The sequence below is a fragment of the Bos indicus genome, chromosome 3 (genome assembly GCF_029378745.1).
Source record: "Bos indicus isolate NIAB-ARS_2022 breed Sahiwal x Tharparkar chromosome 3, NIAB-ARS_B.indTharparkar_mat_pri_1.0, whole genome shotgun sequence".
In the NCBI taxonomy this organism is placed as follows: Eukaryota; Metazoa; Chordata; class Mammalia; order Artiodactyla; family Bovidae; genus Bos; species Bos indicus.
The window spans coordinates 49,678,996-49,698,097 of NC_091762.1; the positions used below are offsets into that span (position 1 = coordinate 49,678,996).

A 19,102-nucleotide genomic window follows, 5' to 3' on the forward strand; every position below is an offset into this window, starting at 1 on the left:
ACTGGGGAAGAACAGTTACTGTCTTTTTTTGCTTAGCTCATTATTACTGCTTTTGGTGGTTTGGAGATATTTAGTGTTGGTGAAGGAGCTGCCTAAACATAAAACTTTCTGAAAAAATAAAAGTTCAAGAAGCTTTTGCTTCATAAAAATAACTTGAGATAGCTTTATTCTCCTATAATGAAAAAGAACATTGGAACATTTTTTAAAATTATAAAACATAATTAAGGGCTTGCTACTTTATAACGTTCCAGCTGAAATATTATCAGAATATTCTCATGTCCTAGTAGTTATAGTTAAACTCATCTACTCAAATACATAGGGGAGTTTATGAATCTTTGTACGTAAGGCTTTTTAAATTATCATGTTCATTTCCATTGATTATTATACTTCAGAGATGTGTTCAGTCACAGAAAATAGGAATTATTTATAGAGTAATTTGAGATATTTCTGAAATTTCTTTTTTTTTTTTAATTAATCTTATTTTATTTTTAAACTTTACATAATTGTATTAGTTTTGCCAAATATCAAAATGAATCCACCACAGGTATACATGTGTTCCCCATCCTGAACCCTCCACCCTCCTCCCTCCCCATACCATCCCTCTGGGTCGTCCCAGTGCGCCAGCCCCAAGCATCCAGTATCGTGCATTGAACCTGGACTGGCATCTCGTTTCATACATGATATTTTACATGTTTCAATGCCATTCTCCCAAATCTTCCCACCCTCTCCCTCTCCCACAGAGTCCATAAGACTGTTCTATACGTCAGTGTCTCTTTTGCTATCTCGTATACAGGGTTATCGTTACCATCTTTCTAAATTCCATGCGTTAGTATACTGTATTGGTGTTTTTCCTTCTGGCTTACTTCACTCTGTATAATAGGCTCCAGTTTCATCCACCTCATTAGAACTGATTCAAATGTATTCTTTTTAATGGCTGAGTAATACTCCATTGTGTATATGTACCATAGCTTTCTTATCCATTCATCTGCTGATGGACATCTAGGTTGCTTCCATGTCCTGGCTATTATAAACAGTGCTGCGATGAACATTGGGGTACACGTGTCTCTTTCCCTTCTGGTTTCCTCAGTGTGTATGCCAAGCAGTGGGATTGCTGGATCATAAGGCAGTTCTATTTCCAGTTTTTTAAGGAATCTCCACACTGTTCTCCATAGTGGCTGTACTAGTTTGCATTCCCACCAACAGTGTAAGAGGGTTCCCTTTTCTCCACACCCTCTCCAGTATTTATTATTTGTAGACTTTTGGATCGCAGCCATTCTGACTGGCATGAAATGGTACCTCATAGTGGTTTTGATTTGCATTTCTCTGATAATGAGTGATGTTGAGCATCTTTTCATGTGTTTGTTAGCCATCTGTCTTCTTTGGAGAAATGTCTATTTAGATCTTTGGCCCATTTTTTGATTGGGTCATTTATTTTTCTGGAGTTGAGCTGTAGGAGTTGCTTGTATATTTTTGAGATTAGTTGTTTGTCTGTTGCTTCATTTGCTATTATTTTCTCCCATTCTGAAGACTGTCTTTTCACCTTGCTGATAGTTTCCTTTGTTGTGCAGAAGCTTTTAAGTTTAATTAGGTCCCATTTGTTTATTTTTGCTTTTATTTCCAATATTCTGGGAGGTGGGTCATAGAGGATCCTGCTGTGATGTATGTCAGAGAGTGTTTTGCCTATGTTCTCCTCTAGGAGTTTTATAGTTTCTGGTCTTACGTTGAGATCTTTAATCCATTTTTGAGTTTATTTTTGTATATGGTGTTAGAAAGTGTTCTAGTTTCATTCTTTTACAAGTGGTTGACCAGATTCCCAGCACCACTTGTTAAAGAGAAGGAAATGAATACTGAATAACTCAGTTACTGTCTTTCAGTATTTTGCTTTAAAACAACTTCAATATATGTTTATAAGGGCTTCCATGTAGGAAAAAAGGGATTTCAAATTGGTAGAACATCTATGTTGACACTTACAGGAATGTTCTGCACTGGTTTTTAAGAAAAAATATAGTAGTCATTCTCAGGCCCCTCTATGCTGTTAAAAATTATTAAGAATCCTGAAGAGTTTTTGTTTCTGTGGGCTGTATCTGTTACTATACACTGTAAACTAAGAACATTGAAAAATATATAATAATATGTTTTTAAAACATATGAAACACTAATAATTTTTAAATATATTAATAAACATAATAATTTTGAAATATATTTATTTCGACATAGTTAATTTCCTTGACTCTGAGAAAGCCAGAATTTATTACCTTGGTTTATTTAGGCATTTAAACCATTAGTATTTTGTGCATACGTGCTAAGTCGCCTCAGTTGTATCCGACTCTTTGTGACCCTATGGACTGTAGCCCACCAGGCTCCTCTGTCCATGGACTTTCCTAGCAAGAATACTGGAGTGGGTTGCCATTTCCTTCTCTGGGGATCTTCCTGACTTAGGGACTGAATTCGGATCTCCTGCATTTGGAGCAAGTTCTTTACCACTAGCGTCACCTGGGAAACCTTCTTGTTTAATATCCAATATTCATTTTGAATATTGACCATTCTTCAGATCAGATCAGATCAGTTGCGCAGTCGTGTCTGACTCTTTGCGACCCCATGAATTGCAGCACGCCAGGCCTCCCTGTCCATCACCAACTCCCGGAGTTCACTGAGACTCACGTTCATCGAGTCAGTGATGCCATCCAGCCATCTCATCCTCTGTCGTCCCCTTCTCTTCCTGCCCCCGATCCCTCCCAGCATCAGAGTCTTTTCCAGTAAGTCAGCTCTTCGCATGAGGTGGCCAAAGTACTGGAGTTTCAGCTTGAGCATCATTCCTTCCAAAGAAATCCCAGGGCTGATCTCCTTCAGAATGGACTGGTTGGATCTCCTTGCAGTCCAAGGGACTCTCAAGAGTCTTCTCCAACACCACAGTTCAAAAGCATCAATTCTTCGGCGCTCAGCCTTCTTCACAGTCCAACTCTCACATCCATACATGACCACAGGAAAAACCATAGCCTGGACTAGACGAACCTTTGTTGGCAAAGTAATGTCTCTGCTTTTGAATATGCTATCTAGGTGGGTCATAACTTTCCTTCCAAGGAGTAAGCGTCTTTTAACTTCATGGCTGCAGTCACCATCTGTAGTGATTTTGGAGCCCAGAAAAATAAAGTCTGACACTGTTTCCACTGTTTCTCCATCTATTTCCCATGAAGTGGTGGGACCGGATGCCATGATCTTCGTTTTCTGAATGTTGAGCTTTAAGCCAACTTTTTCACTCTCCACTTTCACTTTCATCAAGAGGCTTTTGAGTTCCTCTTCACTTTCTGCCATAAGGGTGGTGTCATCTGCATATCTGAGGTTATTGATATTTCTCCCGGCAATCTTGATTCCAGCTTGTGCTTCTTCCAGTCCAGCATTTCTCATGATGTACTCTGCATAGAAGTTAAATAAACAGGGTGACAATATACAGCCTTGACGTACTCCTTTTCCTATTTGGAACCAGTCTGTTGTTCCATGTCCAGTTCTAACTGTTGCTTCCTGACCTGCATACAGATTTCTCAAGAGGCAGATCAGGTGGTCTGGTATTCCCATCTCTTTCAGAATTTTCCACAGTTTATTGTGATCCACAGAGTCAAAGGCTTTGGCATAGTCAATAAAGCAGAAATAGATGTTTTTCTGGAACTCTCTTGCTTTTTCCATGATCCAGTGGATGTTGGCAATTTGATCTCTGGTTCCTCTGCCTTTTCTAAAACCAGCTTGAACAGAGGATTCTTGCTGACCCACAAAGATCAAGCTCTTTTTCCTAAGACCTCAAAATAAGACAAATTATTTTTACCTACTGTTTCCTAAGTATGTTAATATCTGTAGAAATTAATCTGAAACAGCACAGTAGGGGATAGAAATGACTGGCTTTCCTTTCTCTCTTTTTTTCTGGGGTCGGGGGAGTGCCATGCTGGCTCCCACCATCCACCATCCAGTTATGCAGTTGTTCACTTTCAGGGTACGTGTAGAGCAATATCAGCATTGTTAACCTGAAGTGTCACTGAAAACTTGATCAACTGGAGTCCAGTGCTTATGTGCATTTCCTTTGCCTTTAACGTTATACTCTCCACTCATTTCCAAAGCTACTTAAGCCACACCTAATCTCTTGGGTTTATCTATTATTAAAATTTTTGGATGAATGAGTGGAATTTTTACTGAAGGCACTCTATTCTCTCTCCTCCCATCACTACCTGAACTATTCTTCTTTACCTCTACCTGGGATACTTTTTGCCCTAATATACCCAGCTCCCCACCTTGCCTGCTCCTTTTATACTCGTTATTTCTTGCTCTTGATAATACTGTTAATGAACAGATTGTTTGACAGATAATAGTAGAATTTTCTTTTGTTTTTTCATCCTGTAGATTTTCTTTCTAGTGGCTGTCTTTTAATATTTCTTTAAATATTTGCATAATTATAAAACACGTCTTTAAAAGTGTTTTTTAAAGCTTTTAATATTTCAGTAGGGAGACAGTATAATGTTAAGAGCTTAGCTTTTAGAATTATACAACCCGGGTTCACATTCTGACTTGGTGAACCTAGATGTGCCTCAGTTCTCTCATATATACAATGGAAATTTTTTAAATTATCTACCTAATAGAATTGATATGAAAACTAAATGAGGTGATAGGCTTTAAGTGCTTTTAACAGTGCCTAGCTGGATCATAGAAAAAGCAAGAGAGTTCCAGAAAAACATCTATTTCTGCTTTATTGACTCTGCCAAAGCCTTTGACTGTGTGGATCACAATAAACTGTGGAAAATTCTGAAAGAGATGGGAATACCAGACCACCTGATCTGCCTCTTGAGAAATCTGTATACAGGTCAGGAAGCAACAGTTAGAACTGGACATGGAACAATAGACTGGTTCCAAATAGGAAAAGCCTGGTGGGCTACCATCTATGGGGTCGCACAGAGTCGGACACAACTGAAGCGACTTAGCAGCAGCAGCAGCACATAAGGAAGCATTTAACAAATGTGCCATTATTAAACACCAGTGCTATATATAAGGTTATAGAAATGAACATTACATCAGAGTATTGTATTTCAGGTGGTTGTCTTTTCAAAGTTTTGAGGATTACTTAAGGGATTTTAAAGGTTAAAGTGACTATACTTTCTGGTTTGCCAGGCATGGTGATCCAGAAACATACCTGTTTAGTGGGAAGTGCCCCCCTTTTCACTTACTAGAGTATTTTGGTTTGAAAGATAAATTATATGGTCACCTTATTTCCAGGGGTTATAAAAGATTGTATGTCTTTGACCAGGGATACTATAATGCTCAAAATTCTCCAAGCCAGGCTTCAGCAATATGTGAACCGTGAACTTCCTGATGTTCAAGCTGGTTTTAGAAAAAGGCAGAGGAACCAGAGATCAAATTGCCAACATCTGCTGGATCATGGAAAAAGCAAGAGAGTTCCAGAAAAACATCTATTTCTGTTTTATTGACTATGCCAAAGCCTTTGACTGTGTGGATCACAATAAACTGTGGAAAATTCTGAAAGAGATGGGAATACCAGACCACCTGATCTGCCTCTTGAGAAATCTGTATACAGGTCAGGAAGCAACAGTTAGAACTGGACATGGAACAATAGACTGGTTCCAAATAGGAAAAGGAGTATGTCAAGGCTGTATATTGTCACCCTGCTTATTTAACTTCTATGCAGAGTACATCATGAGAAATGCTGGGCTGGAAGAAGCACAAGCTGGAATCAAGATTGCCGGGAGAAATATCAATAACCTCAGATATGCAGATGACACCACCCTTATGGCAGAAAGTGAAGAGGAACTCAAAAGCCTCTTGATGAAAGTGAAAGTGGAGAGTGAAAAAGTTGGCTTAAAGCTCAACATTCAGAAAACGAAGATCATGGCATCTGGTCCCATCACTTCATGGGAAATAGATAGGGAAACAGTGGAAACAGTGTCAGACTTTATTTTTCTGGGCTGCAAAATCACTACAGATGGTGACTGCAGCCATGAAATTAAAAGACGCTTACTCCTTGGAAGGAAAGTTATGACCAACCTAGATAGCATATTCAAAAGCAGAGACATTACTTTGCCAACAAAGGTTCGTCTAGTCCAGGCTATGGTTTTTCCTGTGGTCATGTATGGATGTGAGAGTTGGACTGTGAAGAAGGCTGAGCGCCGAAGAATTGATGCTTTTGAACTGTGGTGTTGGAGAAGACTCTTGAGAGTCCCTTGGACTGCAAGGAGCTCCAACCAGTCCATTCTGAAGGAGATCAGCCCTGGGATTTCTTTGGAAGGAATGATACTAAGGCTGAAACTCCAGTATTTTGGCCACCTCATGCGAAGAGTTGACTCATTGGAAAAGACTCTGATGCTGGGAGGGATTGTGGGCAGGAGGAGAAGGGGACGACAGAGGATGAGATGGCTGGATGGCATCACTGACTCACTGAACGTGAGTCTCAGTGAACTCCAGGAGTTGGTGATGGACAGGGAGGCCTGGCGTGCTGCAATTCATGGGGTCGCAAAGAGTCAGACATGACTGAGCGACTGAACTGAACTGAAGTATAAATGTCTAAGCAGGCAGGTGTGCACTGGGAAGGAAGCATGCCTAAAAGAGCACAGTGCTGCTCTGTTTCAGCTGCTTATGGCCAAGGAGGATATGGGCCTGGTATAACCACATTTTGATTTTTCAAGAGTAGGCATAAATCTGGAGTTCTTGTAATGATCCCCCAGTTTTTCATCATTGGCAGTTAACTCAATTTTTCTAAAAGTATAAAATTTCATTGAACCATATAAAGATCTATGCATTTTATTGTATGTAAATTATATCAGTTTTTAAAATATATAGGCGAAATGGAGGTACTTACATATATGCCTGTGAGTTGCTCATTTCTGATATCTGATAGTAGCTTAATGAAGAGTCAATTCTTACGTGGTAACTTAACATGTAAGTGCCATTTAATATGAGTTAATATTTCAGACATTTATAGGGCTTTAACTGATACAATATGTATTTAAAAGTATATTAATGAAAACTGAAAGACAGGAAAACTTATAAAGTTGCCTCAAGGGAAATCTGGAAAGCACATTTAGACTGAGAAAACTGCAAAAGGTTAGTGCCTAAGTTGACTCTATGAGTGCTTTTGAAATCTTTAGTGAATTAAAATGATTATGGATTTTTTGAAGGCTAAATGAGTTACATGTAATTGCAGTGGTGAAAATAAAAGTGAACATACTGTAGGCAAAAATTTTGGAGCCACTGCTTCTGTTTAAAATGTGCTCCCAAATGATCTTTCATGGTTTATTTAGACTCTTGTAACGTGGTTTGGGAAACAAATTAAAAAATTTTTTTTTCCTTTAAGAGTGTTTTAAAGAAGTCATTCATATACGTCTTGATGAACTTCTTCGTGTTTTAAAGTCTGTAATGAATAAACATCAGAACCTCAATTCTGTCGATCTTCAAAATGCTGCAGAAATGCTTATCGCAAAAGTGAAAGGTAAGAAAGACACTATTAACCATGGGTTGGCATGAGCAAAAAGGATCCACGTGATATATTTTGGTTCATAATGTCTGTGGAGCCATCTCTCATGGCGCATGTATGATGTGTATCAGTAGGAGTCATACACACTTTGATATTTAAATATTCCTAAGTCACCCTGGAGAAGGGAATGGCAATCCACTCCAGTATTCTTGCCTGGAGAATTCCATGGACAGAGGAGCCTGGTGGGCTACAGTCCATGGAGTTGCAAAGAGTCGGACATGTCTAAGCAACTAACACACTAAGTCACACCTAAAAGTCTCTTTGTCTTAAAAATTAAACTTTATTTGGCAGGAAACACTCTAAAAATACTAAGTGAAATTAACTAAACAACTGACGTTTAAAATTTTTGAGTTTTTTGAAAGTATGTATGCTCTTTTGAAATAAGTTACTGGTGCACAAAAAGTGTTATCTGAGGACAATTGATACTGGAAAATGGCCATTTTTAGTGACTCCACTTAAAGGGGGGAAACAAATGGAAAAAGTAGACTTAATTGGTACCTTATTTTAAAATGTGGATAAATTGAAACTAAAATTGTAGAATAAGTTTATCATATATGTGTATATAAATGTGTATATATATTACATGTGCTAAAAGAAATAAGAATTAGGACATTATCCTTTGATGAAATAATTTGAACCAAAAATTGTTAAAATCTATTATTCTAGGCTGCATTATATAAAGATTGAGAAAAATGAGACTAGAGACAAAGGAGTTCAGTTAGGAGATTATTGGAAATAATGGGCTAGAATAGGGTTGAATGTCTGAGCTAAGACAGAAGCTGGGGTATGGTAGAAGTAGAGTGTGGCTATTACAGAAGAGGAGATGGCTGTTGATTTGATGGAACGTAGGACAGGTTGAGTGTTAGGGATTAAGCTGAAGTTTGAAGTTGAAGATGTAGTGGACTTGGATTATTGTTGACCTGTGAGTGTTAATGGAAGAGGATGACACCAACTCAGAGTGTGCAGACTGATTAGAGGACTGAGTGTGAGCTCCCAGGGACAGAGAGAAGGTGAGAAACACGAAAGTAGGTAGATTATCTGGAGAAAGATGTTATGGAATTTTAAAAATGTTAGGTTCTAAGAAGTGATTGTCAGTGTTAAATGTTAACCTGATAGGTAATGTGAATTCAAATAGTTTAACAATTTAGTTTAACAATAGTTTAACTCACTAAAAGTGAGTCACCATGGCTTGAGTAATGAAATGAGAGGCTTTTTTGGGGAGAGGGATTACCTGTCCAGAGTCTCAAAGGTCAGGTGAACATTAACTGGGCTAGGGCAGGGATTGGAACTGCAATTCTGGATGCTTGTCGAACTCTGGATGTGAAGAACATGATGTGATTGATATAGAGAGGGCAAAGGGCAAGTGTCAAGGAATTAGGCAGGAAGGGAAAATAAAAACCTTGTCAATACAATATAGTCCATGCACTTAAGAACTGCCTTCCCTTTTTATGTAGATTTATCCTGTTTGCGTGGTTCTCTTTTTTTCTGTATTTCAAGCACTGGAAAAATATAGATGGTTTCAAAGTGGATAGCTTCTGTTGTGACTCTTAAAAATGCTTAGTAACCAAATTTGTTTTAAAATAGATTGTCTATAAGTGCAATTTAATGTAAGTTAGAGTAATTAGTGTCTATAGATAGTAAAATTTCCATGCTTGCAAATAAGGACCACGGTTCATTCAATTGTTGTCAGTAGCTATTGTGTGTAGTCAGGATGTCCTGGGGAAGGAGGGTGTCTGTGTATGGTTGATGTCCACATTCCAGAAACAGACTGCAAGAAAGTGACCTCTCCACTGCTTTACAGATCTTTTTTCTTTGAGGTAAAGCAATTTTTTGAGTATTATTTCCCACTAAGAGTGTCTTTACCTTTGGAATTATTGTTACAGTCTTACTTTTGTGTTGGATGAAATTTAGAAGATTACTTTGTTGTTGGGGAATTTATTGTTTCAGTAGGACTCCACTTACTCTGTTTCAGTAGGACTCCATGACGCTGGAAAACTAAAAATTATGTTTTCTTTGGTGTAAGTTTTAAGTTTCTAAATGACCCCCCTTATCTTATTGTTGAGGCCATCTAAAAATGTTATTGATACCTCAAATGAAAAATATTCAGTAACCTAGAAAACTGATGTCAAATTAGAGCTTATTTAATTCTTTCATTTAATCTTAATTTAGTTTTCAAACCATGGAAAGGCCAGGATTTGAAGTGTAGAAACCATTTTTTAATATTGTTGTGGTTTAGTTGTTCAGTGGTATCTGACTTCTTTGTGACCCCATCAACTGTAGTATGCCAGGCTCCTCTGTTCATGGAATTTCCCAGGCAAGAATACTGGAGTGGGTTGCCATTTCCTCCTCCAGGGGATCTTCCTGATCCAGGGATAGAACCTCAGTCTCCTAAGGATTCTTTACGTTTGAGCCACCTGGGAAGCCCTAAAGACAGTTAGATCAGGGAGGTATAATTTTGTTTGTGCTGCTCAGGGTGTGAATGCATGAAATCTATGCACTTCCTATGCATAGTCATAACAGTTGCATTGGAATAAAATTGAAATCCTTTTAACTTCTCTTATTTTTTATTTTAAATGTGGGATTTACCTTTTAATAACCTTACAAGAAAAATCCTTAGCTTTTCCCCATTCATTCTAATAGTGATTTGTATTTCCTGTGTCTTGTTTCCAAGCAGGAAGCTCAGTCTGACAAAATATTTGCAGTATGGTAAGAGAGATACAGCTTATTTGTGAAGTAGATGAAGACACCATAGCACTCAGTAATTTATTGTGTATGTAGTAGTTGTGTTTTCATCATTTACAAGCATTTTGGTAAACCTCATTTGTAATATAAAAGGACCATTTTTAAGGTTTTTCATGATCTGTATTTTGCCCTATATTTAAAAATTGGCAAACAAGAAAAATAAGTATCCAAAATTGTAGAAGCCTCACATGTTTTCTTTGTATTGAAACTTAATTTTTTAATAGGCAGTTCATTCACATGATTCATAGTGCAAACAGTATAAAAAGGTATTCAATCAGACCTTAGCTACCCATTCCTTTCCCTAGATAAGCAACAACTATTACTGGTTTTTTATGTATCTTTCTGGAGACATTACATATACAAAAGCAAATAACAATACGTTCTCTTTCTTATGCAAAGGTTAACAGTCTGCTCTTTGCTCATTGTTCTGAGTTAACTGTATATAAAAGGTCTTCTTTTGCTGTTATTTGTTTTTTCAAAGCTGCGTGATATTCTGTTATATTGATGTACTATAATTAATTTAACTAGTTCACTACTAATAGATGTTTGGATTGTTTCTAATTTTTTTATTACAAACAATGCTTCAATGAATATCTTGTGTATATTCATAGGTGGGTAGTTACTAGAACAGAGCACACGTACATCTATGTTTTCTATATTGCTAACATCCTCCATAGCTTTTCTGTCCTGATCGTCTTGCTGAAGAAGCTCATTTCATACACCTTTGCCAACAGAGCTGGTGACCAGACTTCGTTATCCAGTCTGGTAGCAAAAAAATGGTATCTCAGAATAGATTTGATTTGCATTTCCCTCATTTTGGGTATAGTTGAGTATCTTTTCATATGTTTCAGAGCCATTTGCACATCATTTTATGTGACTTGACTGTTGATTCAAATTTTTTTCTTGATGGTCTTTTTTTAGTACTGATTTATAGAAACTCTGTATAAGTGAAATTAGTCCTTAATCTTTGATATAAGTTGCAGGTTTTCTTTAGTTTGTTTTTATCTTTTGAGTTGCTTATTTTATTTTATTTTGCATCTATATCTCAATCTTTTGTATGTTTTTTGAGTATAAGGGAAGGATTTCCCTGCTTGGAGATTATAATAGCATTCGCCATTGTTTTTTCTTCTAATGTTTTCATGGTGTTATTTATTAAATTTAAATCTTTGGTACATTCTAGAGTATCTATGTTTCTGGCTAGTTTATTGAATAATTCCTATTTTCCCCATTGGTTTAAGATGCCATCTTTATCATAAATATACTATATTGTCACATATTTAATATCTGTTTCTAGAGTTTATTCAGGAGAAGGCAATGGCACCCCACTCCAGTACTCTTGGCTGGAAAATCCCATGGACGGAGGAGCCTGGTAGGCTGCAGTCCATGGGGTTGCTGAGGGTCGGACACGACTGAGCGACATCACTTTCACTTTTCACTTTCATGGATTGGGGAAGGAAATGGCAACCCACTCCAGTGTTCTTGCCTGGAGAATCCCAGGGTTGGGGGAGTCTGGTGGGCTGCCGTCTGTGGGGTCGCAGAGAGTCAGACATGACTGAAGCGACTTAGCAGCAGCAGCATCAGAGGTTATTCTCTCCCCTTGATTTGTTTAGTTATGTGTCAATACCTTATTGTCTCCATTGTTTTATAGTGTTTTAATGTCTGATAGGGATAGCTCCTCTTTCCAATATTCTTTTTGTTCAGGATTTTATTTTTCCATAAGCACTTTTCAATTGATTTTTCCTAGTTCCAAAAAATATGTGCTAGTATTTTGAAGGTGATTTGAATTAAATTTAAATTAATTTATAATTAAATCTATAAACATAGATTATAGTTAATTTATAATTAAGTTTATAAATTAAATTAAGGAGCAATTTGTATATTCAGCATTTCTGAGAATATAGGATGCATGTAAGTTCTTCAGGTTGTCTTTTTTGTTTCTCAGAAGCAATGTGAAGTTTTCATTTTATAAATCCTAAAGCTTTTGGTTTGTGTTTTTGCAGTTTTCCCCATGCATATAGTGAAAATTTTCTTCCATTGTATCTTTTAATTCAGCAGTTTTCAAACTTTGGCCTCTGATTTATGACATCACATTAATGAATTGTAGCCAGCATTTTTAAAATATGAAAGTGAATAGAAAAGAAGTTTAAGACTTAAGGATGTTTCAGAAACTTTAAAGATGTTATATAACTGTATATATAGTTATCTATTATATGTTTATGGTATACTTGGTCATGATGTGATGTGTATTTCTTTTTTTTTTTAATTTTTTTTATTGTTATTATTTTTTTTACTTTACAATATTGTATTGGTTTTGCCATACATCAACATGCATCCGCCACGGGTGTACACGTGTTCCCCATCCTGAACCTCCCTCATACCATCCCTCTTTTCTTACCAAAGATTGGTTATTGTAAAATTGTTTGAAAGTTGCTGTTCTTGTAGAGTATATGTATGAAAACTATTCATGTGTTTTCTTAAAGAGATATTAAATGTGTTTTAGTGCTCATTGTTGTGACTTAATAGGGAACCCAAGGGAGATATTTAAACTTTGAGCAAAATTTTTTAAATTTGATTTTGAAGGTCAGCTAATAGAGAGGAGAGAGTGGAGACAGGCTAATTAATTAGAAGGTTGTTAAATAGTCCAGACTAGAAGTAAAATGTCGTCTTTGAACTAAGTCAGTGTCAATGGGAATGGGATGGAAGGAAAAAACTTTAGAGACATTTTTTTTTTATTTATGTTTGACTCCTTTATACAGAGTTGAATATAGTTGTAACAGATTGTATGACCTGAAAAGTCTAAAATATTTACTATCTAGCCCCTTACAGAAAAAGTTTTCCAACCCCTGCTAACCATTAAACTGGATGAAAAGTCAAATCCTAGTGAATTCAGTCATTGTGTATTTATAGAGGTTTGGCAGTAAAGAAATGCTAAATTAGGATGATAGCTTTAAGGAGAAATACGGTAAATTTAATTTTTTACCATAGGAAAGATTTGGGTATGTTGTTAGTATCATAAGAAATGTCAGCTAGTGGGACCTAGGGGAGCAGAGGAGGGCAGAGGAGCCTGGTGGACGACGGTCCATGGGGTTGCAGAGAGTCAGACATGACTGAGCACAAGCGCAAGCGGTGGTGGTACAGGGTTTTGGAGAATGCAGGAGGGAATGGGAAGACTTATTATTGGAAAGGAGCTGAAGATTATTCTTTGAAACCCTGGGCAGGAGCAAAAGAAGTGAAAGGATATTAGATATATAGAGCTGTTTTGAAGTGGAGGCAAAGGCAGTAAGAGGAATTTTCAATAGATGGCTATAACCTCATTTGAGTAGGGATGAAGTTAAGGACTGAAGATGGTTCAAATAATTGTCTTTTCACTACTTACAATTATTTTTTGAAGTTCCCCAGTCCTGTTTAGTGCTTTGAAAAATATATTTATAGGAAAGGAAGGACAATTACAGAATTCTGCCAAGTGTTATAAAGCATTTTTTTTCTTTTCTTTAAAGTCTAACATGTTAAAATTAGGAAATAGAAGTAGGCTTTACATTTTTTTCTGGTATTCCATTTTAAATTATGTTTGAAGTCTACTTTTTAGTGCAGTTTTTAAGACAGCATTATTGAGGTATAATTGACTTATAATAAACTGCACATATTTAAATTAAGGGTACAATCTGATCAATTTTGATATTCATACTCTTGTGAAACCATCACAGTCCAGGTGATGCATGCCCCTTGGTAATCCCTCCGTTTTGCACCTCTTTGCCCCCACCTGCACCAAGATTGATACAGTGTATTTTCATTGTGTTCAAAATACTTTCTAATCTAATTTCCCTTTTTCTTCTTTGATCCATGGGGTTATTTAGAAGTGTGTTAGTTTCCTAATATTTGAGGATTTTTACAGAGATTTTTATTGTTTAATCCCATCTAGCCACAGAACATATTTTGCTTGACTTGAATCCTTTTAAACCCAGAGACTGGTTTTATGGCCCATAATATAGTCCATCTTCATAAATTTACAATGTATGCTTGAAAAGAATGTGTGTTTTGCTGTCATTGGGTAGAGGTTCCTTAAATGTCCGTCTCATCCATGTGGCTGATAGTATGGTTGAAGGCTTTCATATCCTCTACTGATTTTCTGTCTACGGGTTCTGTCAATTACTGAGATAGGATTTTTGAAATTTCTGACTATAGTTGTGAATTTGTCTATTTCTCATTTCAATTCTATTAGTTTTTGTTTCATACATTTTGAAGCTGTTAATTAGGTACATAAATGTATAAAATTATGTCCTCCTGATGAACTGACTCCATCATTATAAAATGGCCTTCTTTATCTCTGTTAGTTTCCTTTGCTCAGAAATCTGTGTGTGTTATGAGACAGTAAGTTTAGGACAGTTGTAGAGCTTACCACGTTTGTTTCTTGTATGTTAGGATTCTTGTTCTTTGTTGCTTGATAGCTAGTGTCTTGAAAACTGTTGTTTCATATATTTTGTATGGATTTCTTTCAGCTGTCTAGGTTATATAAGCTACAACCTAAATTTTGAGATATTTAAAAAATTATTTGTGGTGGTTCTTAAGTTTTTCTTCATCTTTGTATCAGGAATATTTAGAGGAATATGATGAAAGTTGTGGACCTTAGCCCCTCGTATCTATAGAGGCTTCCAGGTTTGAGGTTTTAATTCATCCCTTCTTAGGAATCCTGGCTTTCTAGAAAGCATTTTCAATTCTTATTGCACATTAGATTCACCTGGGAGAAATTTTGAACAAGTATCTGTGCTTCAGGCTTTTAAAATCTGAATCTTGGGTGGTGGGCCTCAGATTTTGTTTTTAAAGCTCCTAAAGTAAGTCTGATGTACAACCAAGCTTAAGAACAACTCCGTTTTAAAACAAAGTATAGCTTCCTCTCCACTTGGTTTCTCTTCTTCCAGTTATTGGCAGGGATCCTAGGGAGGGTGGGATACAAGGAGCCAGTTGCTCCTTAAACTCAGTCTGAGTAGAACGTGATGCTTGGAACAATTTATTCAACCCTCACGTTTTTTTGTCTCTGTAAACTGTATCTGGGCTTTTAACAAAGGTGTGTAAAGATAAAGTTATAATAAGAAACTTTTTCCAATTATATTTCATAAGTTTCTTTAACAAAATGCAAAATGTTAAAAAATCACGATGGTAAAAGACAGCTATATATCAATTTAAATGGACCTCAGCGCCTACGGACCTTACAAGAAATAAGGCTTTAAAAAGGCAGAAATTAGGAATTAAAAGTTTTTTAAGTATTGGGTGTTGTTAATATGATATGCTTCATGTATAGGTTTTATGCTACGTTAGATGTATATATGACTTTAGATATTGGTTATTTGTAGTGGAAAATGTACTTCATATTGACTTAGGTGGGCCACAGTGCATTTAATTGTTCTTTAAAAATGCCATGAAGCAATAAGCAAGAGAAAATAGCACAGAGCTCTCTTAACTGAGAGAGGGCTGATGTAACGTGGTCTCTATGACTCAAGATCGATTGATTTCACATTGAGTCACTTTTTGGATGTGCCAAATAATGCAGTGTGTGTGGAGGAGTCAGTTTGGAATGCCAGCTACTTTTATGCAAGGTGATTCTTTTGTGTGATTTCTTTAATGAAGGACTTGAACATCATATTATTTTGTGTATTAGGTTTTTTAGTTTCTGAATTTTCTAATGCTTCTAGAAAGTAATGGTGGATTTCTATGGGATTAAATTTTTTTGTATAAATCTAGTTTATTTTCCCCCTCATTTATTGTAATCCCTTTTCCCTCAGCTGTGAACTTCACAGAAGTAAATGAAGAAAACAAAAATGATCTCTTCAGAGAAGTGTTTTCTTCTATTGAAACCTTGGCCTTTACCTTTGGAAATATGTAAGTAGAGGACTGTCATTTCAAGAATTTAGGGCCTAAGTCTCAATGAGAGTATGTGTCATGATAATTCAGTATGTAAAGCAAAGTAAAGTATTAACCAACATAAAATACTATCACAGCTTTGGAAAAGCTATATCCTATGTTGGTTTATTGCTGTATTTGGAGGTGTTTATAGCCATTCAGACAGAGAAGGCAATGGCACCCCACTCCAGCACTCTTGCCTGGAAAATCCCATGGACGGAGGAGCCTGGTGAGCTGCAGTCCATGGGGTCACGAAGAGTTGAACACGACTGAGCGACTTCACTTTCACTTTTCACTTTCATGCACTGGAGAAGGAAATGGCAACCCACTCCAGTGTTCTTGCCTGGAGAATCCCAGGGACTGGGGAGCCTGGTGGGCTGCCGTCTATGGGGTTGCACAGAGTTGGACACGACTAAAGCGACTTAGCAGCAGCAGCAGCGGCATAGCCGTTCAGAAGCAGCATCCATTTGTGAGTGACCACTTAGTTTATGTGGATAGATTCTTAGGAGTTTATATCTAAGGCTCTTTTAATCTAGATGACATGTTGAATGTACAGCTTGTGACAGAGCAATGTAATGACTTGTGTTTTGTCTTTGTGTTTTTAATTTCTATTTCTTTTTTTTTAAACTTCCCCTGGATAGCTTGACAAACTTCCTTATGGGAGATGTAGGCAATGATTCATTATTGCGACTGCCTGTTTCTCAGGAAAGTAAGGTAGGCCAAGTTTGTATGAAAGCAAAGACTTTAATATTTTTAACTTCCTGTTTTAATAATATCTTAATCTTAATCTCAGCATTAGTCTTTGATAGTTTTTTAGTGTAGCGAGAAAAATAGCTCGGTTCATTTGAAGTATGATTATTTATGGCCAGTTTTGGGGCTGGAAATTTAGTTGTACTTTTTAAGTGGAACTATCATTTTAAAAGAACATATCTGATAATTTTATAGTGTCTTATGTAATGAATCTATATGTCGTATGATCCAAAATTTTAATCGGTAGTTCTTAGCCGTTTTTCCTTCCTGATGGTGCCGCAGGTCTTGAAGACTGGTGGAAACTTAGAAAAATGATACAAGAAGTGAAGAAGGTGTTAATCTTTTCACATGCTCTATAGTTTGTTTGTTACCATGAAACACCTAATTAACAAAACTGTAGGTCTTAATTCTCCCTAAGAGCATCCTTATAAGTATGTCAGAGAATTAGAGTTCTGATTCCTAGTTGAAGAAAAACACCTATAAAATAATAAAACATTAGGAATGTACGCAGAATATTGCTTTAAAGATTTATAGTAATTGTAGTAGTAATATTTTCATTTGAGTAATATTTTTTCACCAAATGCAAGATATTTAAACAGACTGCATTAGGGACATATGTTGATCATTTCCTGTTAAGGATTTCCAAAAAGTATTGGAATTCAGATCCAAAAGGATTTCAACACATATTTGGAAATGTGTCAAGTACTTGTTATTATGTCAAAATAACATAAGAACTACAGGTCTTTCTTAAATAATACAAAATGTGAATGACTACTTAAAGGCCATTTGTTATATGTACTACAGTATTTAGAAAAAAAAATGTGACATTCTGAAGTCATCCATTTGATGACTGAAGGAGGACAGTGTAGAAACCATATCAGAATTATGAAGTATTTCTAGATCTTTAAAATATTATGCTGTTATTTATGATTTTTCCTCAATTATATGTTTCAAGCTTGCTGCTAATTTAGGAAGTGTAATAAAACACTCTATCAGTGTAACAGGGGTCTAAACAATTTAAATTTTAGGTGTGAATCATATGTCCTATTCATGTGCTCCTGTTGTGGCCCATGTTGCTGTGCGTGAGTGTCTCATTGCAGTGGCTTCTCTTACTTCAGAGCACAGGCTCTAGGGCATGCAGGCTACAGTAGCTGTGGTACACAGGCTTATTTGTTCCACATGGCGTGTGGGATCCTCCTGGATTAGGAATCGAACCCATGTCTTCTGCATTGGCAGGTGGATTATTTACCACTGAGCCACCAAGGAAGCCCCAAACCTACATCATCTTAATCTTTAAAATAGACTTATGAAGTGGTGTTCTTATCCTCATTTTATGAAGGGGCAAGAAAACTTAAGTGAGTATAAATATGTAGCTCAGTGTCGTATAACTACTAAGTGATAGAGCTTGACTTCAAATGTAGGTTTTACATGATTCCTTTTGCATTGAATAATAAGCTCTCACAATTTTGGTAGATAACATTTTCCTGCACTGTCTGTTAAGGTAGCCGCGTGTCACATGCAGTGCATTAAATTAAAATTTTAATTCTCATTTACATTAGCCACTTTTCAAATGCCACTTTTCAAAGGTAGCTAGTAGCTACCTTATTGGACAGTGCAGCTGTGGAACATTTCCATCATCATAGAAAATTCCACACTAAGCTGTCCAAAGGACTTTGCACAACATGCTTATCATATAATAAAATGGTAAAGGATGGCTGAGAGTGTCTTTGTCTTCTGTTTAGATAGAAGTCTATTTAGATTGCTTCCAAAACTTGCTGACTAATATTTTTGAGATCTTTAGGATTTAAAATTTTGAATGGATTCATTAATGCTGTTAGTAAACAAAGAGGTTTATTCATTTTGGACCTTGAGAACTGCTGTTGTAAAAAGCTATATAGTTCTTATTAAATGTTCTGGCATTTAAACAGGCTTCTCAGGCTCTTTGAGTTCTAAATGCTTGAAATTCTTTAGTAGGAATTATCTCAGAGTAACAAGTTAGAGTGAAAAATTTTGAAGCAAAGATCTGTTATCTTCTGCTGTAATCTTAAATTTGCTTTCTTCCTTTTTTAAAGTCTTTTGAAAGCGTTTCTGTGGAATCAGTGGACTCATCCAATGAAAAAGGTAATGCTTGAGGTACTTAAAACTTTAATCAGACATTTTGCAGTTACTTTTGATAAATGTTTTGGATTA

The 19,102-nt window shown here is 36.4% G+C and overlaps 1 protein-coding gene across 4 annotated transcripts in view; it reads left to right on the top strand.

Annotated features, from left to right (window-relative positions):
- ARHGAP29 (Rho GTPase activating protein 29) overlaps positions 1 to 19,102 on the top strand; it is an 82,618-nt gene that overhangs the window by 26,859 nt on the left and 36,657 nt on the right. For 3 of the 4 annotated variants that reach the window (XM_070786071.1, XM_070786072.1, XM_019957029.2), the window contains exons 3-6: positions 7,346 to 7,480; positions 16,045 to 16,141; positions 16,804 to 16,876; positions 18,985 to 19,033. In XM_070786071.1, the coding sequence (XP_070642172.1) occupies positions 7,346 to 7,480; positions 16,045 to 16,141; positions 16,804 to 16,876; positions 18,985 to 19,033 (354 nt within the window). The remainder of the gene's footprint in view (positions 1 to 7,345; positions 7,481 to 16,044; positions 16,142 to 16,803; positions 16,877 to 18,984; positions 19,034 to 19,102) is intronic. The other variant, XM_070786073.1, reaches the window with a different exon arrangement.